The following is a 26,922-nucleotide window of genomic DNA, read 5'->3' on the forward strand; positions in this document are numbered from 1 at the left end:
ACCTGCATTACAGCACCTTCATATTCACTAACCACACTCACTAGAGGAAGTAGGGCTGTGTGATATATTGCTATTGTAAAAAAGATGTTTACTGAAAATATTAAATGATACTAAGAAGACTGAATAATACATGGTTTCTTATTTACATTTACAATAACCCTCAATGGCCATACATGGGAGCGTCACCAGACCAATTGTCATCTCTAGAATATTGTTGAATGAATTAAGCCTGAATGTAGATGAAAGTTGAATATATTGATTAGGGCTACACAATTTACAACACACAAAAAGATGTTTACTGAAAAGACTTGAACACAAGATGTTTGAACACAAAAAGATGTTTACTGAAAAGATTAAATGATACTGAATAATACATGGTTTCTTATTTACAAGACTACAGCTCCATGACTTTACTCCAATGGGACGACAGACACTGACAGATTAGACAACGCACAGCAAATAACCCCAATCTTGTCAATTAATGCTAGTGCCTCACCTGGTTTTGTTAGCATGTGCTCTATGGGCACAGCCCTGCTTTGCAGAATCTGATATTTTCTTCTGACTAATCCTATGAGTCTTTCGACATGAATACGCACATTAGCTATTTTTCTTGTCTCTTCCACCTCGTATGCTGACAGCTGACTTTTCCCCCTGGTGAATGCAGGCATCTTTAGTGAAGCACACTAAAATCCCACACTATCGCCAATATCGAACCCACGGTCTGCTAGGACAATATCTCCAGGTAACAGGTTTTTTAGGAGCCCACTCTGTATTGTGATCTGTTTATCACTAACTCTTCCTCCCCAGGCACAAGATATGTAAGTGACATAGCCTTGGGGAGCAACACCAATCAGAAATTTAACAGTATGGTGATGCTTGTAGTTGGACCATGTTTGTGCTCTAGCTAGTAAATTAGAGGGCCTCTCAATAAAAACTTCAAAACAGTCAACAATCACAGCAACTCTACATCCAAATGCCTGTCTGAATCCCATTGGCATTGCAGCTTGAAGTACAAGTCGCTCTGGCCACTCAATTATAAATTCTGTACTCTCATGAAGTATGTCAATTAACTTATGCCAAATTCTAGAAGCAGTGGAGAGATAGATGTTGAACCTGAAAGCCAAATCTTTCAGAGGGAGATTTAGTCTCAGCCTCAGCAAAACTAAAATGAACTGTTCAAATTTGGAGAGCACAGACATAGGTGATGTAGGGCTCGCACAGTTGAAAAACCTGAAGTAAAACTAAGAAGTTGGGGAGCCCGGTGTAAAACTTTGTCTTCTCTTCGTTGTTCTCAAAGGACTCCTGGTTGAACTTTGTGTCCAGTGCCTTTGTCCGAAGATCTCCCAGCTCTGTTGTGTTCTGTCTCAGGACATCCTCCATCCTCTCGATGTCCTCCATCGTTAAATCAGTCTGGCATCCTGCACCTGCATACAATATAGCAGTAGCAAGCATAATTAGTTATTTAAAATAGTCAAATATGAATGTGAATTGTTGTGAAGTTATCTTTTTGACAACCTTTTTACACACATGCAAGTTCTCTGTTCCAATTATTGCAGATTCTCAAGTTAGTACTCTATTTTCTAAACCTAAACCTAATTCAAAGTTTGCATTGATTTTCTGACAATCACATTTGTAATATTTAATGATAATGCTGGTGGTTAATTTACCTTGTTGGTCATTTAATATCCCACTGGTGTCCTCTGGTTGTGGGCTGACAGACGGGGGCTGCGTCGGTTCTGGGCTCTCGGTTGTCTGCAGGAGATCCAACAAAGCCTCTGCACATTCTGATTGTCTTTGTTGGTCCTCCTTGAGCTCCATCCTCTGCTCTCGTCGAAGAGATGCCTCTGATCTGGGCTTACTTGTTGTGTGGTAACCGAGGCTAACAGTGGGAGCCCAGTCTACCGACTCAACGTCACCCAAAGCGCTAGGGCACCCTAAAAAGTCCCAACAAAGTCCATATTAGACTACAGGTAACTTAAACATGATCAGTATTACTAAGTACATAAGCATTTAACCACAACCCAATAATACATAAACAAAGCCACAAAAACCAAGTTAGCTAATACCTCTGATGAAGTGGTCGCTGCAGACACGTGCATTAGACGACTCTGCTCCTCCCGACCGCAGATGTAGGTTTGAAAGCCATTTTTTCCGGCGTTCTTCGGTTAGCTTCTTAAATTGCTCAGTTTTATGGACGACAACCTTCGGCACTCGGTAAAACCTCTTGTTTTTCTCTTGGCCGGATCGATTGGAACAACCGTAAACCACACAACACACCGGCATTTTCACAATGGTAACAGCAGCTAGATCCTCTGTAGAAAATTACTTCCTGACCTCCAATGGAATTTCGCGCCAAAGGAACGCAGCGGTGTGACGTCAAGTGAAACCAAGCTATTAGAGTTAATCCCTGTCAAGTTATGTTTTTTTTAAAAATGTAAATAGTTTGTACATGTTCAATACATTTGTAACACTGTACACATGAAAGTTTCTTTTTTTTGTTCAAAAGAGGATATTTGAAAGGGAACCGGGTGGGGTGGGGTGAGGCCATTTAAGGCTACCTGAGAAACAGCTTGTTTCGATCCTGACGTTGTTTAATACACCTAGTTTGTGCTGTGCCATACCTGGGCAGTTGTTCACCTGTCTGTTCAAAAAAGTAATTGGAGCCCTCCGGAAGCCTAGGAGGACAGTGTTGTCCTGCAGGTGCTTCTTTTTTGGAAAGGGGAGGAAGATGTTTCGGAAGCAGATTGACCTTTCTGGTCTCTTCCAATTTCTTCTTGATGGCCCTGGTTTGAGGAGTTTTACATTTGGGCAATGATTCTTTCACACCTTCAGCATGGTCGTGGGACGCCTCAATCCCACCAGGGCCCAAGCATCGTCCCACAGTTGTTTTCTTTGTGGAAATGGGTGGGAGACGGGTTGCTTGCTTATAACCCTTAGTGTTCTCTTGGTAGGATAGCAGCTGCTCGTTGCCTTCCATTTTCTGCTTCATGGCCCTGGTATGAGCAGTGCCATATCTGGGCAATGATTCTTCCATACCGTTAGCATGGTATTGGGATGCCTCAATCCCAGCAGGGTCCAAGAATCTTCTAGCATCTACTTTTTTTGTTGTGACAGTAAGGGGGCGGGTAGGCTGCATATCAACATCACTGCACTCTTGGTAAGGCAGCATCAGCAGCTTGTTTTCTTCCAACTTCTGCTTGATGGCCCTGGTTTGAGTGCTGCTGTACCTGGGAAATAATTCCTCCACAGATTCAGGACAGTACTGGTATGACTCCATTCCAGCAGCGAACAAGCATTCAGTTTCATTCGTTGTGGTAATGGGTGGGAGGGGTGTTTGCTTCTGCCTAACCTTAATGTTGTCTCCGTAAGTCAGATGTATCTTGTTGCTTTCCAACTTCTGCTTTATGGCCCTGCTTTGAGCCGGGCCATATCTGGGCAATGATTCTTGTATCCCGTTAGCATGGCAGTAGGACGCCTCAATCCCAGCAGGGTCCAAGCATCGTTCTGCATCTACATTCTTTGTGGTGACAGGAAGGAGGTTGGTTGGACGCATATCAACATCACTGTTATCTAGGTAAGACAGCAGCAGCTTAATATCTTCCAACTCATGCTTGAGGGCCCTGGTTTGTGCACTTCCGCACCTGGGCAATAATTCCTCGACAGATTTAGGACGGTACTGGTATTCCTCCATCCCAGAAGGGACCAAGCATTCGGTTTTATCTGTTGTGGTAATGGGTGGGAGCGGTGTTGCCTGCTGCCTAACCTCAATGGTGTCTTCATAACTTAGACGCAGTTGGTTGCGTTCTATATTCTGCTTTATGGCCCTGCTTTGAGCCGTGCCATATCTAGGCAATGACTCTTCTATACCGCTTGCATGGTAGTGGGACGCCTCTGTCCTAGGTGGATCCAAGCATCTTCTTGCAGTCACTGCTTTTGTGGTAATGGGTAGGAGGAGGTTTGGCTGCATATCAAAATCTAAATTATCTTCGTAAGACAGCAAAAGCTTGTTGCGTTCCAACTTCTGCTTAATTTCCCTAGTTTGGGCAGTACCATATCTAGGCAATGATTCTGCTATACCGCTTGCATGGTAGTGGGGCACCTCTGTCCGAGGTGGATCCATGCATTTTCTTGCAGTCACTTCTTTTGTGGTAATGGGTGGGAGGCGGTTTTGCTGCATATCAAAATCACTGTTCTCTAGGTAAGACAGCAAAAGTGTGTTCCTTTCCAGCTTCTGCTTCAGTGTTCTAGTTTGATCAGTGCCATACCTGGGCAATGATTCTTCTATGCCTTCAGCATGGTAGTGGGATACCTCCATTGCATCTTTTACAGCCTGGGCATTTTTTATTTGCAGCTGCTTCCTTTCCTCGGCACACTGTAAGTGCGTCCTGTCTTCCTTCTCTAAATTCAGTTTCTGTGCCACACTTTCTCTACGGCTGCCTCTACCGCAGATGTCATCCTGTTGAGATTTGAAACTGCTTGTCTTTGACTCCACTTTTATTCCTTCCTGGTATCTTAGCTCCCGTGCCTCCAATTGGGCAAGGCCACGGGGTCTATCTCTTTCTTCCTTATGCTGATGTCTGTCTTCCTCTCTAAGCTGATTTTTCTTGACTCCCTGCTTATAGAGGCGGCTCCGGCAAGCTTTTTCCTCCTCCTGTCTTAAACTCATCTCCTCTTTTTGCTGTGTTTTTCTTTCAACAGCATTTCTCTGTTGTTCATGGTTTCTGTCAGAGCCGTTCTGGTGACGGCTGACTGTTTTGGCCTTGGGCTTGTTTAATGTAGGAGACTGGATTCTCTCACGGTCAGCAGTGGACATAATGGTCTCTTTTAGTGAAGCAGTTTCAGTTTGTTGTTTTGTTGTTGCATTTCTAAGTTTGTATTTAGTTATGTTATGTGCAATTGTTATATTGCAATTAACCAACAATTAATGAGTGGGTCTTCTACGATCTGCAGTTTCACTGTTGTCCGGACACACGTCATAATAACCAACTCTCTCTGACTCTCTGCCCATGCAAACAAACCTGTCTACATATAAAAAGATCAAAGCAGGATGCAGTGACCCCATCACATTCTATGACATCACTTGTTTTGAACGCCACACAAACATTCTAAAGGCTTTGCCTTCCTCCCTAGTGACTGCTGTTATGCACATACAAACATTCTTTGCACATACAGTACATGTCATGTGCTGATTTAGCAGAATTCACTCTATAGATGAGAGTAATGCTGCGTTCACACCGGACGCGATGCGAATATTCGCTTCGCTCTAAACGCTCCTATCACATCGCTCTAGTCGCTCGAGTTTCACCGCGGCTGCCAGCTGTGTTTACTCGCATCATTCAAACAAGACGTGCTGGCTCGGGAGCTACAACTGCAACAAAATGAACATATTTTACCGTGATTAAATTGTAATACACGTTTATAAATGATTCCGACGTAAAAACATACTGATACCGGTTGGTAAAAAACATGAATTAATGCTTGACAAGTCTGCAGACAGACGGCAGGCGAAAAACCTTTTTTAATGCTTGTTTTCTGAATGGAGATTGGGTCGACCAGGCTAAGCTAACGTTGTATATGCTCACTCCACACTCATAACAACGGCTTACAGACATAAATAAACCAGCGACTGTATTCGCCATGACACAGACAGTCTGTGGTTTGTACTTGTTTAACTTCTGTACAGTTTCTGAACAGATATGAGGAGCTGTGATCTCTGTGTGCTAACTGCTAACAGCTAATGGCTGATGTTTTCTGGTTGAACATCAGTGACGGCAGGCTGAGATCCTCACCTCTGATTGACTTCCGCGAGAACGCGTCACGTGAATTTGACGCTCGCGTTTGACGCGGCCCCCTTCAATCGCCTCAATCGCGTGATTCGCGCTGCGTCCACCGCTTAATGCGCGCCGTCGGAGCGAATTCGCGTCTGATCGTGTCTCTGCATTGACTTTACATGTAATCGCGCCGCCCCCAAACGTCGCATCGCGTCCGGTGTGAACGCAGCATAACACCTACTCCACTTCCGGGCAAAAATGATGGCCCCGCCCACTTTTGGGGGAAAACAACGCTGTAATTTGAATGGCGGTCAATACAAATTCTGAAGTTTTTGCCAATCCAATCAGAAATGTTTGAAAACCATGGATTTGTGGAGCTTCAAAGAGCCCGATTATGATGGCCAGTCAGGCAAACAATTACATTAAATCATTTGAAATGGACAATCTGTTACGCTCTCCGGGAGCTTACAGGATTTAATTCACAATGCTGAACACCAGGACGAGGAGACAGAGTTTATGTGGTAAAAAAGGTTTATTAACCAAAAAAAACCTTCACGAGACAAAAAGAGGGATAAGATGTCCACTTAATCCAGGGCCAGGGTTTATCACCAGCGGAGGTGCGGAGAAGCACGGAGGTACGCTGGCGAGATGAGCTGAGGATTCTGAGCTGGCGAGAGTTACCCGGTTGGAGCTTGTGTGTGTGGAAGCACGGGGAAAACACCGACGAGGAGAGCCGGGGATCCAGAGCCGGCGAGAGTTGACAGGCTTGAGCCGGTGTGCGTGGAAGCACGGAGGAACACAGACGAGGGGTTGATGGCTGGACGTGGCAAGCAGAGGACTAAGCAGACGGATACTGGACAGAGAGAGCACAAGGTAAGGATTACAAGAACACAGAGAGTATAGTTTAGCTACAGCTAATTTACCAAGTCGTATTACCAGCATGGTGAAACAACGAATTGGTGAATACTGGATGGAGGAACCGGGTATATATGCAGGTGAAGGTGAGTAGTTGTAATCCGGATGATGAGCAACAGCTGAGGAGATGAGTTGGTGGGAAACAGAAGTGGGTCAGCAACGCCCAGCCAGGAAGACAGACAATAACAAACACAAAACAAAAGGGAGAAGAAGGAGGGAGAACTGCAAATCCTCACACAATCGGTCTTGATATACGGTTAAATTTAAATCAGTAGGCGAGGCTGTAATTTCTCCAGCTGTTACTCTCATGACCGAAGTGGAATATAATATTTTTATCATGCCAAAAAGCTGCTGTGTCGTTTATTGCCCCTCAAACATTAAAACAAATCCAGAGTTACGTGTTTCTGTACTTCCTCTAAGAAGAAAGGACAGTAACAGAAGAGCTCTGTGGCTTCAGGCTTGATCGCCATTCAAATGTTATCATTGTTTTCCCCAAAAGTGGGCGGGGCCGTAAAGTGACGTAGATGTTACTCTCATCTATGAAAATCGATAGCCTACTGCTATATTTAACCATATATTGAGCCCGATCATCGATTTCTAATGGCTTAATGTAATTTTTTGCCTGTCTGGTTTGCCTGTCTTGATTGTAATCGGGCTCTTTGAAGATCCAAAAATCCACGGTTTTCTTACATTTCTGATCGGATTGGCAAAAACTTCAGAATTTGTATTGACCGCCATTCAAATGATAGCGTTGTTTTCCCCCAAAAGTTGGCGGAGCCGTACTTTTTGCCCGGAAGTGACGCATTTGTTACTCTCATGTATAGTAATCTTTTTTAAACTTAAACTAATTATTTTCAACTTCTTTCCTTTGTTTTTTATGCTTAGAAAACATTCAAGTATCAGTTATTTATATTTTTAAAGAAATATTTTTTATGACCTAGCTTGTTTGTACCTTTATTACTTTTTTCCCACAATTGTATTTACTTTCAACCATTCTAGCTACAGACACTGTTTAAACTTTAAATGTGTGACAGCACTCTAACTCACAACAACCTGTAGTGAGTAAAACTCTAACACAGAAAAGACCTGTCTATGCTGCCCCAGAACGCCTCGTTGGGAGATTTCTCATGTTCCATTGTTTGCTTCCTGGGTTCTGTGACGTGTGAACACCCAAATCAACAACAAATGACCCGATTGGCCCAAATGGACCAATCCGCGGAGCACCTCACACACCAGGATCCCTTGGCTAACTAACAGGGAGTCCCCATTGACTTGCATAGAGCTCCCTGAACGCTGGTAATAGACGAGTTGGGATCGCGGAGAAATGCTCTCCGCAGACCCATTCTCACAGCGTTATAAACCTTTTTCTTACTCAATATCAAGCCACACTTATTGTTTTTACTTCGGCTGTGAGTGTTTGTGTGTGCTCAGGATGAGTTTCGCTGTGTTTCGCTGTATCGCCGACCCGGAAACCTGTCCGCTCCTCGCAGCAACGAGCCTCGCAACGTCCCGACCAATCAGAGGACACTGGGCTCAGGGAGGGGGGGGGGACAGGAGCTCCAACAAGCCGTTTAGGACAGAGAGTGAATACCTGGTGAATACACATACTATACAGCAGTGACCACCAACTGGCAGACCGCGGGCCACATCCGGCCCGCCACACATTCTCATCCGGCCCGCACGATGGGAGTGACTGTGGCGTTGGTGGAGTGGTTACTGCGTTCGCCTCCCACCCAATTCTTTTTTTTTACAACGTCTCGTGAGTAAGGTGCAGTACCGGAGTCCAACAGAGAGGCAGCAGCGGCGGGTCAGTAGACTGCATACTGCGAAACCTTCCCTGCCTTGAAGAAGAATTTATCCTTCGTTGTGAAGTGTCTGGTTAATGCGCTCTGCACCACAGCAGTAGCCCCGCTGTGACAGAGTCCAACAGAGAGGCAGGAGCTGCAGGACAGTAGCCTATAAGCAGGGTTGGGTTGTAACCATAGACTGTATAAATGGACATAGGGTCCGTGTGACGTAACCCATAGGATTCTGCAGAGTTGCCTAGAAGCCCTTAGTAGGCGGAGTCAGCCCCTAACGGCTCGACAGTGACGTCAGAGTTCAACTCCTGCCTGCTCCAAATAAGGGCGGAGCCGAGGCGGGACCTCCTGCCACCGAGCTGAAAGTTCCAGAGCTAGCTGAAGCTACCAAGCTAAGCTAACATGCTCCCCATCGGCACACTGCCGTCGCATTTTACGTTTCTAAGGTAAGCGGACATGAAACTATTCAGCAAAACTATAAATAATAATCTAAGTTATTGAGTTTTTAGCATAATACTTCAGAATCTTAAAATCCCTTAACGTGTGTATGCAATTGTGCTAAATTCAACACTGGAATCAAGCAAATATTAATATGTTTGCATGACATTAGTTATTTATATTTTGATATCACTTAACTATACGTTTAATACATTTAAGTCAAGCTAAGGTACATGTGATGGTAGCTAGTTAGGGCTCTTACCTGTGAGGCCTCCTCCAAACAGCATAATAACCAGACTGTATCATTAAACTAAGTACCAGTTCTAGATCCTTGACGTTAGACAAACAATTCAAAAGACAACATGTATTTAAAGACCAATCTTTATTTGAATGTGCCTCTTAACATGATATATTATTTATACAGTAATAGTATTGACAATCTAAAAAAACTGAGCAACTCAACAGTCAACTTATGTTATGTTTCTTATTGTCTAAAGCATTTATTATTTTCATTTTCCCCCTCTCATATTCAGTGTGCACGGATTGAGACAGTGTGGTATCCAGAGAACTGTAGAGACTTCAGGGAGAAACCTCCGTGTGATGGACGTCCTGTCTGTTGGTTTGGAGAGGACTGAGGGTCTTTCCTCTGCGAGGGGGACTGGGGGGAGGGACTGATGGAGGAGCCCATGCTGGGCATAGCTGATACCAACTGCACAGGCCTAGTCTGTCACTTTATTTGACTAAATGTGTTTACTTTTACATTTAATAGGTTTACACCTTCTGTCCATATGTGCTTTTTATTTAAAACATGTTTGATTAACTTTTGGTTCACATTTCAATAAATTGTATTTGTATTTGCACTCCTTTTGTCCATTATTCTAACTGAACATTTTAGATTACACATTCACATCTGACTGAAGATTGGCCCCATTTATTTGTGACCTTGAAAACTCTGCGGTACAAGGCACAGGTGATGTGAAGCTCATAAAGTGAGGCAAATAGAAATAATCAGCTGATGGTGTGTAGATGTGGAAATAGGTGCATTCGATCAGCTGACTGTTTTTACAATAAAAGTAGTTTCTTAGTGAATGTCCTGTACTGGTCTTAAAATATCATAACATCAGCTTTTAATGTTCCTCTTGGATGTTCTTCTTGACCCTCAGAGAAGGAGAACATTTTGTGTCGTGTCTTTCAGGCATGTCCTTTCCTAACAAAAATGACAGGAAACATAAAACATATTATTGCAGAACAAGTGTGTTATTTATGAAAGAGGTGTGTTTGTGTTCTAGGGGCTGTAGATATAATTATTTTGTAATTGTAATGTTTTTTTATTATTATTTCAACAGTGAGCTACAAAGACAATCAGATTATGAATGAACAGTATGAAGTTCATCAACATTGACATGTATGTTATTATCAAAATAATATTTAACTGTTATCAAAACGTAGTGCAACTGTAGGAGCTTGCTCTGTTGTCTCACTGAAAGAATAACTTTTACAACGTTTTTTCAGACAATATTGAGAGATAAATAGTAGCAGTTCTCACTATGTGTTAAATATCTTTGCTTTCAATACATTAAATTAGAAAGCTGACAAAGTCATATTGCTAAATATCTAAATGTAACTTTTTGCATGGAAAAAACCCTCAACTTCCCTGATGTGTAGGTGATCTAGTATTGTTTAATGGAATGTATATCAGTGTATTAAAGTCAATACTTCATTTATTTAAACCAATATCTTTCTTGATTCTTTGTACAGTATGAAAAAAAAGAGTCTTTGTACCTGTGCTGAAGTTCACTGCTGTGAGGAGTCCAGTTCTGTCTCTCACTCTCTGGTCCAGCCTGTCTGCATCACCTGGACACCTTAACAAACAGATATATATGTAAAGTACCATGTGTACAAACAATATAACTGATTATCTTCTCTTGAACATCTTGGATTGTGTATTGTCCGAGTCAGGGTCCTTTTTATTTTACTGTAACTTTGGAAGTTGTGTTACCAATGCTTACTGTTTATTTGATACCCATTTGGTAATGCAATTCATAAAAACAACAAGGTTTGGGTTCGTTCTTCAGATATGACTGTGACGTTAACGTGTAAGCTCAATAATGAACTCCAGCTCAACCAACCATATTGTAATATCTAACTAATCATCTTGAAATATGACATTATTATTTGTAATATACACACATCTTATTGTGAGGTTGATTTCACATACACTACTTCGACATTAGCTTGTCTACATACTTGAGCATAGCCAATTTAAATTAACCTTTGCGATGCATACAGTTCTTACCTACATAATAAAATATCTCTTTTAGTTACAAGGGTGACCTTATTTTATCAACCTCAAACAGAAGCCGTTTGTTCTACAGTATTTTCCCACTTAACGCTTAACACTTTTCTATTTCATTTTAACCTTAATATAGTCTATGAATTTAACTTGGAGGCTACTATTAGCATCGTTAGCACCGATGTAGCTACCACTCGTTTACACGCTAATCCAAGCCTTAACATTCATTACGTAGCTGATTAAAATCATTAACACATAAATAAAGTACTCGAATTTCACTTGCCGCAAAACCGCATTAGTGCACCGTCTGTTTTAACCGCAGAGCGAGTCACAATAGTCAGATATATAAGCATGAAGAACAAACAACCACGGCCGGCTTCAAGTTGTGTTCCCTGGATGAACTGAGCAGGCTGAGTCCCTGTAGCTTCACGGAGCAGCTAGCAGAGAGACAAGAAGCTAGCAGCAGCAGTCACTTGACAGAGCTGTCACTCAATGTGACCACCCTAATATATGCAGCGTGTCTGTGAGGCCCCGCCCCCGCACGCAGATGAGAGAGAGAGATCTCTTTTAAAATATATTGAAAGTTAGAAACGGAGATGGTTAGATAAAATGTGCAAGATAACATTTATGTAGCATTTATTTATTGTCGAAATGATGACATTTCATAACAGGATCTACTTAAAGTGAATGGCCTGCTGCTGCTGAATGCATGGGGCAAGTGACTAGAAAAAGTTTTAAAAGTTATTACATCGTTTCAATAATAATGACAATTCATTCTATTTAGGGGCGCTTTTCAAAGCACTCAAGGACACCTTGCAATTCATTACATATTCCACGGAAAGGTTTTAAGACAGTACAAAGAATGCAGTCCGGGTGATGTTTTTTATGTGGGGTGCAGATGAGAGGGAGCTGTCCAGAATGACACCAAGACGTTGTGTTTGAGTTCTTGATAAGCCATTCAAACTAGGGATGCACCGAATATTCGGCCACCGAAAATTATCGGCCGAAAATGGTTAAAAAGGCACTTTCGGCTTTCGGCCGAAAGGGTTTTAGCACCGAAAAAAGATCACCGAATGTCAGAGAACAGGGTTACGTTGATCATACTCCGCATATTTGTCCGGGTGTTTTGATTTCAAGTGGTGGAGTAATCCCAAAGTGGTGAAAGTTTTTGCAGTTACACCCCCTCGAGAAATGTCAGCTGAACACGTTTTACAAATCGCAATCCGCGCCTGTCTCTCTGATATTTTTAAATATCTCCAAGCGGCAGACATGTTGGCTGTGAGCCAGCCGCGAGCATGGTCGCGCGCCTTGCTTGCCGCCACGTTTTGATTACGTCATCACAACAACACGTTAGGTTACCAAGCTTATAGGTGCATTTGTTGTTGTTGAAGGCCTGGCTGTTACAGTCTTTATTTACAGTATTTTGTAGTAGGCCTACTGGCCTAGATGTTTATGCAGTTTTAAAGCACCTTGGCTTTGTTCTGAATGCACTTTGTTGTAGTTATCCTACAGAGAAAAGAAAATGCACTTGACTTGGAATTAATGTACTGTATGCATTCAAAAGTGCTGAATAAATGTTTTATGGACCCATAATAGTGATTATTATTTAAGTTAAGTTTTGCCATAATCAAGTCTTTTTCCATAATCAGCTAGCTGAACAACATTGGTAAAAAATGTATACATTTAATATATATATATATATATATATATATTTTTTTTTTTCTATTAATCATTTTCGGCCTTTCGGCATTCGGTTTTCGGCCAACTGTTTCCTATTTTCGGTATCGGTTTCGGCCAAGAATTTCCCATTCGGTGCACCCCTAATTAAAACAGTAAAATAAGTGTCTCCTGTTCACCAAAACATACCCATCTGTTATGGAAAAAGAAAGTATTCTAAAAGTATTCTAAAAGTAATCTGAATACGTTACATTTTTAAGACACGTAACTGTATTCTGATTACTTTCAGAGCATGTACAGTATTCAGAATTCAGTAACTGATTACATTTACAAAGTAACCCTCCGAAACCCTACCCAGAAGTGATTCTTCGTTTGCGTGAAGAGTCTTCTAAGCTTTATGCGGTCCGCAGTACCTGAGCGTGCTCCACTAGCATCCCCCCCCCCCCCAACTTCAAAATTCTGGGCTATAAAAATCGCTGGCCCACTACAGTGTCTATTGGATACATTTTGGCCCTTGGACAAATGTAGTTGGTGATCCCTGCTATACAGAGATGCTGTATGAGAAATCAATGTGATTTTGGAAAATTGCACAATTTAAATCTATTCTACCTCAACAATGGAAATATGATCAGTAGAAATGGCTATGACATGGGACCTTTAAACTATCAGTGAGCTTTTTAAAAAGAAGATGAATTATTATACAGCGCTTTTCCAATTTCTCAAATCGCTTTACCAGTGACGTGCGGTGAGCTTCATGGTTGGTGAGGCACTGACTCTTTCAGAGTCAGATTTACAAATATTATATTTTGACCTTAATCAAAATATTCGGTTATTTTCAAAAGCTTTTTTAGGCTGATGCTTCGATTCATTTTAAACAGACCGTTCAACAAAAGGATACCCAAAATCTAAATATTGGATTGTTCTTTCTTAGTAAGATCCCATTTTCATTACAATTGTGGTCTTACCTTGACTTGAAGATTAAGTCCATGCTCTCATTCTGGACAACAATCTATTAGTTTTGTGTAAAAGTCCTGCTTATCTTCCTGTAGTTTCAAAAGTCTAGTTTGTTGTTTATGTCTACCGTCTCTGCGTAGAATAACAGTAGCAACAAGAACCTGTGGGCTCACGTGCGCCCCCTTCAGTGCGGCAGAGGTTATGGCTGCCTCTCCTGCTGCTTTTTTCATTGCCGTTATATGATGAGACCAGCGAGCCTAAATATCATATATACGTTAAATAAGTTATTTAGAGACTATGGATGGCGAGGATACATTTAATAAAGGGATCTACAAACATTACATTGGTGACCTACAGTGAGATGGTAACAGGCATGCGCTTAGGGCCCGCTTTCCAGCCAGTTTCTGTGGGTTGACACATTCTGAGGTGAGGCAGAGCTCATCTGTGCCTCACCTCACCCCACAGTAACTGGCTTGAGCGCGCTCACAAAATAAGTGCCCGCGCTAAATTAGTGCCCGCGCTCCAGCAAGTTACTGTGGGCTTACGAGAGGCAGAGCTCGTCCCTGCCTCACTTCTCATCGCCACCCGTAGTTGTAGCAGAGCTCGGCAAATTTGCTGATTTTGACTTTAAAAAGCGATTGGAATCATACATTAATCACACTTACATCATAGATCAGTGGAGAAATTTTACTATTTAGTTTTTCTTTAGTTGTTTTTCCGTTACATTGGAGTATGTCAGGTGAGGCTCTGCCTCCCCTGCCTCCTCTGACTGCACGTCGCTGCATATTACATATATTAGAGTTATACATTGAGTACTGACCTCAAGTAGTCTGCGACCGCGAGCTGTTCAATATAGAAAGCCAAGAGTGCCACAATTGACAAATTGTAACAAAAGGAAAGAATATTTAAACAAAAGTTGCCCAAAACAATAATTTATTTATATCATTCAAACTGGTCACAAATAACAAATAAGCAAACTGAGGAGTGCTGGCCTGATGCACAGGGCTTGGCAGCCGAGAGAGAGAGAGTGGGACTGTTCTGCAGCCCTTTTAAATAGTCTGGAACCAGGTGCCACAGGTGAGTCTAATCTCTCCTGATTACAGGACCTGACTCCGCCTCCAGACTCTCTGCCAGAAACAACTCAGGTTTCAACAGCACCATACGATGGACAACCACAGGGTTGTCACAATATATTGTGATAAAGTGTAGTGAAAGTCCATCTGTCTCTCATCTGCAATCCGAGCGTGGCTTTATCGAAGAAGGGTAATTTAGGAGCGGCATTTCAAAACAGTGCACAAACGCTATGAGACGGAATTCCCTCCTAATTCTGCCCTACGCTCCCAAAAGGGGAGGGACCTGACAGGACAGCTAAATGCACAGCAGTCCATTTTCACCAGGCCCAACAACAAGAGCAAGGCTGCTACCATAGCATCTTATCGTGTCAGTCACGTTCTTGCGAAACACATGAAGTCTTTCAAAGACGGCGAAGTTGTGAGAGAAGCATTCCTGGAGGCTGCCGACGCGCTTTTGGGGGACAGTAAAAATAACAGTAGTATTTCAACAGGTTTTTGATGTAATAAAAACTCAAGTTAGATATCGTTATTAATCAGCTGTACGTTTTAGTTTGTTTGAACTTATTCATTACAATTATTGTACAAAATGGTATAAGAATGCAAACTTAAATTGATTATATTCTATTATCAATTCAGGTTAAGAAACTAGTGTTGCTTGCATCCTATTTTAAGGCATTTATTTTTATACTCTACTAAAATGCAACAAAAAGAAAAGGGTTTGATTCTATTAATTTTGTCTTTTTTATTGCACTTTGGCAGCAGATTCTTGTGTAGCTTCAGATCTGAGTTGTCTTATTAGTAAGCCTAATTTATACTTTTGTAGCAACACTATTTGTATATAATGGCTAATTGTATCTCTTTTGTTCCTGTGTCATGTGTGGCAGCACTGTTCAATGTTTCTTGAAAACATTACCCACTGTAGTATGTGACATGTGAATAAACTCCAACTCTGCATCAACAACACTGTTGTGTAACTTCAGTTAAATACTTGTATGTGTGTAGATTAGAAAGAGGTAAGATAAAGGATCTGCAGTATTTTATGAAGTATTAATCATACAAAGGTCAGTTTTATACAAGTAGAAGTGTGTATTTACCTGGTAGTAGGCTGTCAGTAATCGCTACGCCTCTTTATTTGGACTGGTAGATCTCGGCAGACTGGCAACTTTAAAAGTTGCTCTCGGTTCAAAAAAGGTTGGGCACCCCTGGTTTACTACATGTATTGTGCGTCTACACATGCAGTGTTCCTGACGAATGTGATGTTTAGTTCTGTAGAGAGTAATACCTCACGCAGTTGTTGCTGTGAGCCTTAACCCTTGAAAAAGGGAACTCCTCTCCACATGCGACACATTTTTGAGGTGGTCCAATTAAGTCGTTGCAGCCTTCTGGTCGACATGCCTGTAAACAACCTAATTTAAAATTACAACACAAGTGAACAATTATGTCACTGTAAGTAACAGATTCTATTTTTAATATTGTGACACCACTATAGAAGTGAGGAACTTACAGGGTCCAAATTCAGGTTTCTTTGCAGTGGTCTAATGAAAACAGTAACATGACAAATCCGTGTCTGAGGGTCTTTTGAATATCTCAAATAGTAGCCCTCATTGGGACAGGGGATGACGATTAACTGGCGACTTCTTGTAGTTCCGGACATGAGATACTTACAGTTTCAAGCTGGTTCACCGCATCCCGCAGAAGGTCTGCCAGCGGCCTTCCAGCCGAAGCCATCTAGCGAGTTACCGTGTATGTACAGGATGTACACGCCTTTTCTCTGTGATTTCTTGGACGTTGAAAGTGGCAGCACCCAAAACAGAAAGCATGATTCTTTGAAATGGAATATTCCAGCCATTTGTATTCTTCATACCATTTGCGGTTAAAGAAGCAATCTTGCTGTCCTACATTCGTGGCTGGATAACACCGGAGAGGGCACCTTGGACTTTCAGCAGGTGACTGGCTTAGATCCCGGGGGGTCCTTGAGGCTGTCAGAGAGGTGTCAGAGAAGGAGCAGCTAGCAACCGGCTCTGGTTCTCCCTCATCAAATTGTTGGTCATCTGCTTTATTTCTTTCAGCCTGGCTGTCATTTACTTTGACCCTCGCAGAGACGGGATCTGAGGCTGGGTTTACCTGCTAAGGCCGGCCTTTCTTCACTAACCAACGGGCCATTGTTTGAGCTGTATTCCGGCAATGGGCATAGATGAATGACATGTTACATCCAAGTGTTTCTCGGAGAAATCCAATATTTTTGTATTTTGGAAGGAGGAGTCCTTCAGACTAATTTTTATTAACTTTTAATAGGTAGGCGAATGTGGAAACAACCTAAATGCTACTTATAAAAAATAGTTTTCCTTTTTTAATTGTATTTGTTCTGAGAGTTTAAAAAACACATTGATAGCTGTTGCATTAGCCTACAGTATGTCACTTTTTACCGCTGTACATTCCAAATGACACCTGACAGGGCTGTAGCGACATCCTTGATACCATAAATGGGATAAGACATGACAAAGACGTAAAGTGAAAAACAAATGAGAAAGAAAGGCATACACATAAACAAACAGATCCATAAAGGATGTAGAGGGGCACCGAAAATCAGCGTCCTGTATCTAAACGGAGGGATCGGGGGGGATAAATACATTAATCTATTTTTGCAAGGCTGGTGTTCAACGCCACTGCCGAACTTAAGCTGTATACCTTTTCACAGGGCGCCCAGATGATAAACGCCTTCTTGATCCAGCGCCTGACTTCTTGTGTGCCACAGCCGTAGGCTGGCAGCCAATCATCGGGCCTTGACGTCTGGCAGCCGCCTTAAAATGGCAGCCCTTTTGCTGGTCAGGCTGCTAGATTTCCCAAATGTTTGAACGGCTGACAGCAGTTTGGAGGGGTTGCTTCGCAGGAGATCATACTGCTTAGCCATTGCCAATAGCCCAGCACTGAAAAGTGGATCCTGGCAGCAGCTTTTCATGTCCTCCATCATGTTCTCCACAAGAGAGGCATCATCTCTTGTGTTCACCCTATGCTGACACTCGTAACTTGCCTGAACAAAATAAAGCTAATTTTCTTGTAGTACAGGCCAAAGTAAAAATGATCATTAAAAGGTAGCTTCAATAAATATCAACGAGACAACACTAACTTTGAAAAGCACATGCTTCTCAAACCTGGGCCAGGTAACATCCACCCTCCATGTCACCCCTGACGACCCCTTCACCTTTTTGACCCAATCCACCTGCAAGTGGCATCAAAACTAGTGTGGTCTCCTAGTGAAACCACCTCTTCATATTGTCACAAACGCTACCTAAATTCGCTTGGTAGCCAAACCCACAAGTAGGAAACAGACAACTATTCATTAAAATCCACACACATAATGCCGTGTCATAAAACGCTCTGTTGCGTTGATGCCTGCGTAATGCAGAAGTAGGCGTGGTTAAATCCAAATGGGTTGGAAAACGATAGATGCATAAGGGAGAACTCCTCTGGCCGCCTCCACTGTTGTTGCCTCTGCGATGTCATTTGAGACATTTTGAAATTGTAACAAAAATACTAGATGACATTATGCAACAAAAATATATTTTAATTGTCCATCCATATAAGGTTGCAAAATACATTCTTAAAACGGATAACATAATACTCAAGGATTTCAATTTATATTAAGTGTTTTTGTTAATTGCATAAATCACACATTTAAAAACAAGGTCTCTACAGTAAATATGGTTCATTACATGTCACTTGTTAGACGCTTTTATCCAAAGCGACTTACATACTCAATACTGTGGGCACTCCGCACAGGAGCAATTTGGGGTGAAGTGTCTCAGGGACACAATGTCATGCTGACTACAGTGGGGTTTGAACCTGTGACACCCTGATCCGAACACCTATGGACAACCAACTAAGCCACACGCCACGCTAGATTATGATTCGACGATGGAATATGGAAGCACACAGGAGAACGAAATTTTGCACAAAACAAACTGCTAAATGGATGAATAAAAACAAAACAAATGTACTCTCCTTTTGGAGCTTGGCCTTGAGTCCCTGGTCAAAAAATAGCAGGGGTAGGTGTCAAGCCACATACCTGCTGGTACAATCTTTCAGAAAATAAATGGGGTGAGCCCTGTAGCAGGCACACCATGATCATTTTGGCCACAATCTTGTAGTGTCCTTTCTGTAAGGCTGAATATGAAAAGAAAAGATTACACAGTGACCTTACAATATTTTCATCCATGCAAGGAGTCCTGATATTGTACACACACACGTTAGGGAAAGTTATATCACTACAATAGTGAAAACAATACTAAGCACAGTAAACTTTTCAAATGTAAACTTTTTTTTAAATGTTATACATTTTTTCATAATATGTGCGTCATATTTTATGTTAAGAAATATAAAAAAGAATTAGTCTCCAACACTATCGACGGCCAATACCCTCCTCTCCTCAGGACCTTGAAGATAAGATGACTTTGGATCTGCCCCATGAGGAGAGTGCAGAATTATCTCGTTGGCCCCTCCTCTCAACATCCACAAAAAACACATCAAGACGTGCTTCTAATAACCTAAAACGTTTTCTTTTTAAAGACATAAACATTCAAGAATGTAATGTCACAACATGGAAACATGTCATTAGAGGCACAAAATACTAATAACAACCTGGAAATTAACATAATCTTCAGGACATATCTGATGCATCCTCCGCGGTCTACCATATCCCAGGATGCAATGCGTGCCGGTGACGAGTTACGTTTTTTCAAAGAAAATGGTGTCAACTGCAGTGGCGAGCCGTGACTTTTATACCCATGCCCTCTGACTCCCACTCCTTCCGTCGAAAGGATGAGTTATTACGTCACAGCGTATACTTCAGCGGAATATCAAAACAACGCCCCGGGATGCAAAACGCATCAATGAAAGCGACCCTCTACCACACAAAACAGCACCTGTAAATAACCCAATTTGTGTTCTTTGAAAATGAAAAGGATATTGCATTATGTTTGTTACTTTTGTTGCAGTTGTATATGTCTTAAAGGTGGGGTAGGTAAGTTTGAGAAACCGGCTCGAGATACACTTTTTGTTATATTCCATGGAATGCTCTTAACATCCCGATAGCAATGAATATCTTAAGTGCTTTGACAAAAAATCTATAAAGAAATGTCATCTGTGGAAGCCGTGGTGCTGTAAAAAGCACGACCAATCATTTTAGCCGGCCCGGCTAAAATAACTGGATGGCCTACCTGGCTGTCAGCCTTCCATCTGTGCACAAACTTATCTCGTGCCCTCATTGGTCATGTGTGCGTTCATGTGTGTGTTGGAGGAGGGGCTCTGTAAGGAAGTGGCAGATTTTTCCGGTTGTGTATTTTGAAATTCTAGCGCACTCGAGCCTGTTTCTCAAACTTACATACCCCACCTTTAAGTGTAATTTGGCTTGGCTTCCTATTTGTATGGACATGCTTTTTTTTGAAGGCGAGTTTACGCTGTTGACAGGAAGTGGTTGTTGCTATGGAAACAAGAAAAGCTTCACAGTGGGCGGAACTTGTCATAAAATCTGAGATAATAAAACCCATTTAGAGGGAAGATATGATTGGTCAATTTTACTGTCATTTGACATTACTCTCTCGTTCAGTTACTATAGCTGGCCCCTTTTTTTAACAAGTTATTTTGGTAAAACTAATGAAAAATATAACTAATGAAAAATATAACTAAAAAAATATTAAACTTTTTTTATTTTTTTTTAATGTTTTTAAATATTATTTTGTAGAACATCTTAGGCCATCAGAGAGGGCCTAGAGGGCCCTGACGCCTCGCCACTGCGTCAAGTGTCCTATTAGAGTTGCCTATGTAGTTGTCAAATATGGTGGAGTGCAGATCGGGCAGGGGTGCAGATCTGCACTCCTGCCCGCAAAGCAGAAAAAGAACACTCACTTCTGTTAGACAGCTATCATACATACTGAAGAAATATTGACTGTGAATGTATGCAATATGTATGGCATTCATGATTTATATCTAATTATATTATAACTGTGAATGTCCTTCATTTTATTTCAAATAAAAATAAAATAACAAAAGATTTTTGTATAGATATTTGAGACGTTTATGACTCGCGCATGCACGATGCAAATCGGGCAGCCGTCTAGACATAACATTTCCTATAGACAAGTTTACGCGCCAAAACACGGGTAGCGCCATAACCCTACACAAATGCACTTCATTTCCGCCGGAAGTCTTTTGCACAGCGTCTGTCGGTGTAAACCGGTGTAAACAGTCAGACGGGCACTGGTATAAACACAGCGATTTCGATGCTAACAGTGATGCTAGCTTGGGAACACGATTCTACTTCTTTGACTGGAGATGGCGTTACTCTCCCCCACCCGAATTCAGTGCAAAACTGGGAGGATAACATGACGACGTGGCCCAGCATAACGTACAGCAAAATTTGCTCCTACTTCGTTCAATCCATGGCAATAGATGGAAAAGCAATGGACAGTCTGAAGGCATATCATAAGGCTGCGCACATTCTACTTTGCCCACATGCTCCCGAAAATTGTTGACGATTTTGTTGAGGGAAGGTTACAGTTCTGCAGTAAATATCTCAGCATTTTAAAACCAAAATAAACTGCCTTATTTAGGTCATGCCCACAGGAGCCAACAGTTGTCTGTTGTTTACATAATGCACAATTTACATGATCTCTTTATGCTGTGCAATATATCATATGTGCCTGTACTGTTTGAGTGAAAATAAAGTTTGATGTAATTTAATTTCATTATTGCACTGTTATTGCATTATTGCATTTCATATGTTCCTTAGAGTGCTACAATTTCTTTTAACACAGTTCATCATTCATATTAAGCTCATACTGTTCATAAATAACACTGAATTAATTAATTGTTGAGAGGAAACTAAAGAAATGGCTTCAACAAGAAAGATCACATGTTTAATCCTAACAGGTATTACAAATTAAAATATAAAAGCAGCCCACACAATTACATCACTATGAAAATATTCATATATAATATTAAAAAATACAATGCATGCAGTATTTGTTGTGTTTATCTGTATTTAATGAACAACATGGCTGGGTGCTGGGTGCTGGTTTGTGGTCGTAGCACTCTCTATCTAACCACTCGTTCAGGTGCTTTCTCGAGTGATTGCAACCAACTACCGCACACGTAGTTCCCGAACCACTTTTCTTCATGTTGTAATTGTTATATCCTCTTTGTCTCTGCGATATCAGTGCTTTGTCGGCACAACGGAGCTAGCTAGCAAAACAAACCCAGTCCGCCAAAACGGAAGTGCATTGCATCGAAGGGAGGAGTTCAGGATGTAGAGCGGAAACGGCTCAATAACTTGTGTATTAGAGTTGCCGTATGGAGTTGTCCAATATGGCGGACCATCTCGCACATGCGCAGTGCCGATCGGGCACTATGTTTTCAAATGTTTTGAATATCTTAGCCCTCAGAGAGGGCCTAGAGGGCCCTGCCAGCTCGGCACCTAGGGAAAGACAGTCATTCAATGTGAATTAACACAAGAAAAAAATTGGCGATCAAGCATGTGTTTATTTATAACACTTAAAATTATATTTCAAAATGTTATGGTGTTTCTTCTATTTGTGTAATAATTATGTACTACCACCAGAGTGCGCTATTTTAATTTCCAGCTTAATCCACTAGGGAATAGCTGTTGCAAAACTGACTTGTTTTTAACAAGGAGAAACTTATTTTCCTTAAAATTATCTTAAAAATGGGAAGAACATTACACTATGGTTAGACAACACAGCATATAACCGCCAAAACACACTTGCAAACAAGAATATTCACAAAACCGCCTATACACACTTTTACCAGCAGAAGTACTTCCAATAGTTCTAACTCTGACAAGAAGTATGATGTTCTTTACAAGATGGAATGCCTAGCCTCAGTGTGTTAAAACAAACAGAGTACTTCAATTAGCATTTCATGAAATGGCGACTGCCGTGTGGTTCACTGTGAACATGAGGTCAAGACAATATGGCAACTGGTTTTCCAACCTTTGACCTGAAGAACAAAGGGATTTGAAAAAACACCTCGTGGCTCTCACAGTGGAGTTGAAGTAATGGCGGGGTGATATTTTGTCTAGTAAATTCAACACACAACACTGTAGTTTAAAATAACATTTCTATTTAGTTTACAATGATAAATGGGCCTCATACCCTTACGTCATAGCCCTCTACCCATGTAAGTAATTGTTTTGACTTTAAGAGCCAGTATGGTTATCTCTTCTGTTTAAACACGCTATTATGGGACAAAATGGGACGCTATCCACACACAATCAGAAGAATATCGTCTATCTAACGCACGAACAAACTTTTTTAAAACAGCCTCACACTGTTGTTAACACAAACACTCACTCCAATAACCTTAGCTTCCAACTTTGGCTGTGTCTTTGCCTCAAGCAGTCCCAACTGCTTAATGGCCTAAAACCATTCACGTTAACTTAAAACGTAACAAGAGACACATATTGAAGTGATTGGCCTCTAGCCGACATGCAATAACAGACAAACGAATAGCATGCAGGGTTAAATGTAAGAAAAAAAGAAAATGAACTCACCCTGCCTGTGACAAAGCAACGCCACCGAGGATACCAATGTTGATCAATTTAGGCTTGTTTTAACTTTAATTTAGGCAGTCTTTCTCAGGAGTCCAATTTACCAGACAGACACACACTCCTATTGTTCACTATGTAATCTATTGAACATTTTGAATAAACAGGTACTTCTTTACCTTTCTGTATGGGCCCGAGTGTATGTATGCCAGCATTGTTCAAGCTCCTTTGAAAACTGCAACTGCTCTCCCGGTGGAACGAGATTACGTCAGGGTCACCAATTGTTAAATATGTTCGTTATTCTCGCGTCCAGGAGAGAAGCTTAAAAATGAGACTAAATGGAGTCTCTGAGAAGATTCAAATGGGATACTTTAATTTAAAAGGCGCGGTAGTATTACAGACAGAATATTGTTCAGGCAGAAAACAGCTGTGATCCGGCTCTCATGAACAAGAGAAGAGGGCGAACCCCTCGTCCGGTGCTGTTATATATATCCTCAGCTGGCTCCTCCCCGCCAGCCGGCTCGCCTCGTCTCTAATGTCCGTTGTTGCATTTAAACAGAGGATTGGTACCTTTCACATTCAATATATGCTTAACACGCCTTTTCTCCTCATCTTCTCTTTCATCACTTTTCATGTAACACATTCTAAACGCTGTAATCAATACTCTAAAAAATACAGAAAATACTTCACGGCTTGTTTGGTTTCCGGTCATTCCGGATGTTATCACATGCTGGCTCACGTCTGTAAACACTAACTTTATTCAAATAAATTGTACTTCCGTTTAATATTCAGCAATAATAATATCTCTACGTCTATAGTTGTAGTGTTAAAATCAGTATGTTCCGGCGTACATCACTCCATGTCATTTTCGCTACTAAATTCACCTCTATAAGAAATGGTAAATTAGCTACATGCTAACTGCTAACCGGAGATGAAAGATTTTCAGAATAAAGCTTAACAGCTGATTGTGTACAAGAATTTCAGATTTTTCAGTATAAAACAGCATTTAAACTGATGGCATGTTTAAACTACATTACACCATTAAAACATTGATTTTAATTTCTAACAAAATGTAACAACTACTACAGTGCAACAAAACATGAAGATTAAATGTGGTCTCTTAAACATAAGATCTCTAGCATCTAAAGCAATATTGGTAAATGATTTAAAATCAGATTATAATATTGATATATGCTGTCTCACTGAAACTTGGTTGAGACATGAAGAATATGTCAGCATAAATGAGGCCACTCCACCCAGCCATATCAATACTCATATTGCCCGATTCCCGGGCCGAGGAGGTGGAGATGCAGCAATCTTTGACTCAAGTTTACTTATCAATACTAAACAAAAATTAAATTATACCTCCTTTGAAAGCCTCGTTTTTAGTCTTACGCATCCGACCTGGAAAACTTTGCAGCCAATCTTATTTGTTAAAGTGTACCGTGCACCAGGTCCTTATTCAGAATTCTTATCAGAATTCTCTGAGTTTTTATCAGCTTTGGTACTTAAAACAGAAGAAGTAATTATCGTAGGCGACTTTAATATTCATGTTGACGATGATAAAAATAGCCTTACTGTTGCATTTAACTCTATATTAGATTCTGTTGGTTTCTGTCAGAGTGTAAATAAACCAACCCACTGCTATAATCACACTCTCGAACTTTTTCTGACTTATGGTATTGAAATTGAGCAACTATTAGTCGAACTGCATACTCTTGCTTTATCCGACCATTTCTTAGTAACTTTTGAAGTACTGTTACTAGACTACAAAGCATTAGCCAAAAGCTCCTGCAGCAGAAACCTATCTGTTAGTGCTATAGCCACATTTAAGGAAGAGATTCCACCAATACTTAACTCGATAGCATGTCTGCATGTAAGGGAGGGAACATAATGGTAAGGTATACAAAATGTACACCACCCCAAATTGATCATGTTGTTGATAGTGCTACAGATGCGCTGCGAATAAAATTAGACTCTGTTGCTCCTTTGAAAAAGAAGAAAATAAAACAACATAGATTAGCTCCATGGCATAATGCCGAAACCCGCAAAATAAAGCAAAAGTCGAGACAACTTGAAAGGATATGGCGCTCCACTAAACTTGAAGAATCTCGTTTAATTCGGCATATTACTCTCAATGAATATAAGAAAGCACTGCGTAAAGCGAGAGAAGCCTACTACTCTTCATTAATAGATGAGAATAAGAATAATGCAAGATTTCTTTTCAGCACAGTAGCCAGGCTGACAGAGAGCCACAGCTCGATTGACCCTTCTATTCCCACAGCACTCAGTAGTAATGATTTTATGTGCTTTTTTAACGATAAAATTGTTACTCTTAGAAACAAAATTAATGACCTCTTGCCTTTGACCAGTACAGTGTTATCAACAGCTCCCGGAAACCTAAGCTCTAATATTACACTACATAGTAAACTAGAATGCTTTTCAGCCATAAACCTTGAACAATTAAATTCAATGATTCTCTCTTCTAAACCATCAACGTGTATCTTAGACCCGATTCCAACTAAGCTGTTAAAAGAAGTTTTTCCATTAATTAGCACTTCTTTATTAAATATTATGAATATGTCTTTATTATCAGGCTATGTTCCACAATCATTCAAAGTAGCAGTGATAAAACCGCTTCTTAAAAAGCACAACCTCGATCCAGAGGTTTTAGACAACTATAGACCTATTTCTAATCTTCCGTTCCTCTCAAAAATTCTTGAGAAAGCAGTCGCAAAACAGCTGTGTGATTACTTAAAAAACTATGATTTATTTGAAGATTTTCAGTCTGGCTTTAGAACACATCATAGCACAGAGACAGCTCTGGTTAAAGTCACAAATGACCTTATAATAGCCTCGGACAAGGGACTTGTCTCTATTCTTGTCTTGCTTGATCTCAGTGCTGCATTTGATACTATCGACCATGATATCCTATTGCAAAGACTAGAGCACTTAGTTGGCATACAGGGAACTGCTTTAGGCTGCTTTAGGTCCTATCTGAATGCTCTCAGTTTGTACTTGTCAACTATGAATCTTCCACGCAAACCAAAGTTAGCCATGGAGTGCCACAGGGCTCAGTGCTCGGACCTATTTTGTTCACATTATATATGCTTCCGTTATGCAATATTATAAGGAATCATTCTGTAAACTTTCATTGTTATGCGGATGATACTCAACTATATTTATCAATCAAGCCTGATACAATTAATCATCTAAATAAAATTCAAGACTGCCTCAAGGACTTGACCTGGATGGATGACCTTACATTTTTTTATGACCAAAACTGAAGTTATTGTACTCGGCCCAAAGAATCTACGAAACAAATTATCTAAAGATATACTAACTATGGATGGCATTAATTTGGCCTCCAGTGAGACTGTAAGGAATCTTGGTGTTATATTTGATCAGGATTTATCCTTTAACGCTCACATAAAATCAATTT

General features: G+C 40.9%; 3 protein-coding genes across 3 annotated transcripts in view; 1 reads left to right on the plus strand and 2 right to left on the minus strand.

Annotated features, from left to right (window-relative positions):
• Positions 1-40: 40 nt before the first annotated feature.
• Positions 41-2,177, minus strand: LOC307016104 (uncharacterized protein). Its single transcript, XM_079645139.1, has 3 exons — positions 2,067-2,177; positions 1,668-1,934; positions 41-1,424 (listed from the first exon to the last, which is right to left on the minus strand). The coding sequence occupies exons 2-3, from the start codon at positions 1,816-1,818 to the stop codon at positions 1,177-1,179; spliced, it is 399 nt and encodes a 132-aa protein (XP_079501265.1). The 5' UTR covers positions 1,819-1,934; positions 2,067-2,177; the 3' UTR covers positions 41-1,176.
• A 4,334-nt stretch (positions 2,178-6,511) lies between these two features.
• The window catches only part of LOC307014087 (pyruvate dehydrogenase (acetyl-transferring) kinase isozyme 1, mitochondrial-like), a 40,297-nt gene continuing 19,886 nt past the window's right edge, over positions 6,512-26,922 (plus strand). The window contains exon 1 of the mRNA XM_079641797.1: positions 6,512-6,644. Coding sequence (XP_079497923.1) covers positions 6,585-6,644 — 60 coding nt within the window. The 5' untranslated portion in view covers positions 6,512-6,584. The remainder of the gene's footprint in view (positions 6,645-26,922) is intronic.
• Positions 9,895-26,922, minus strand: part of LOC307014085 (voltage-gated potassium channel KCNC1-like) — a 78,977-nt gene continuing 61,949 nt past the window's right edge. Inside the window, exons 4-5 of the mRNA XM_079641794.1 lie at positions 10,706-10,785; positions 9,895-10,130 (exon numbers count right to left, since the gene is read on the minus strand). Of these exons, the coding sequence (XP_079497920.1) occupies positions 10,748-10,785 (38 nt within the window). The 3' untranslated portion in view covers positions 9,895-10,130; positions 10,706-10,747. The remainder of the gene's footprint in view (positions 10,131-10,705; positions 10,786-26,922) is intronic.

This window comes from Notothenia rossii (assembly GCF_949606895.1).
Source record: "Notothenia rossii genome assembly, chromosome: 8".
NCBI classification, from domain to species: Eukaryota; Metazoa; Chordata; class Actinopteri; order Perciformes; family Nototheniidae; genus Notothenia; species Notothenia rossii.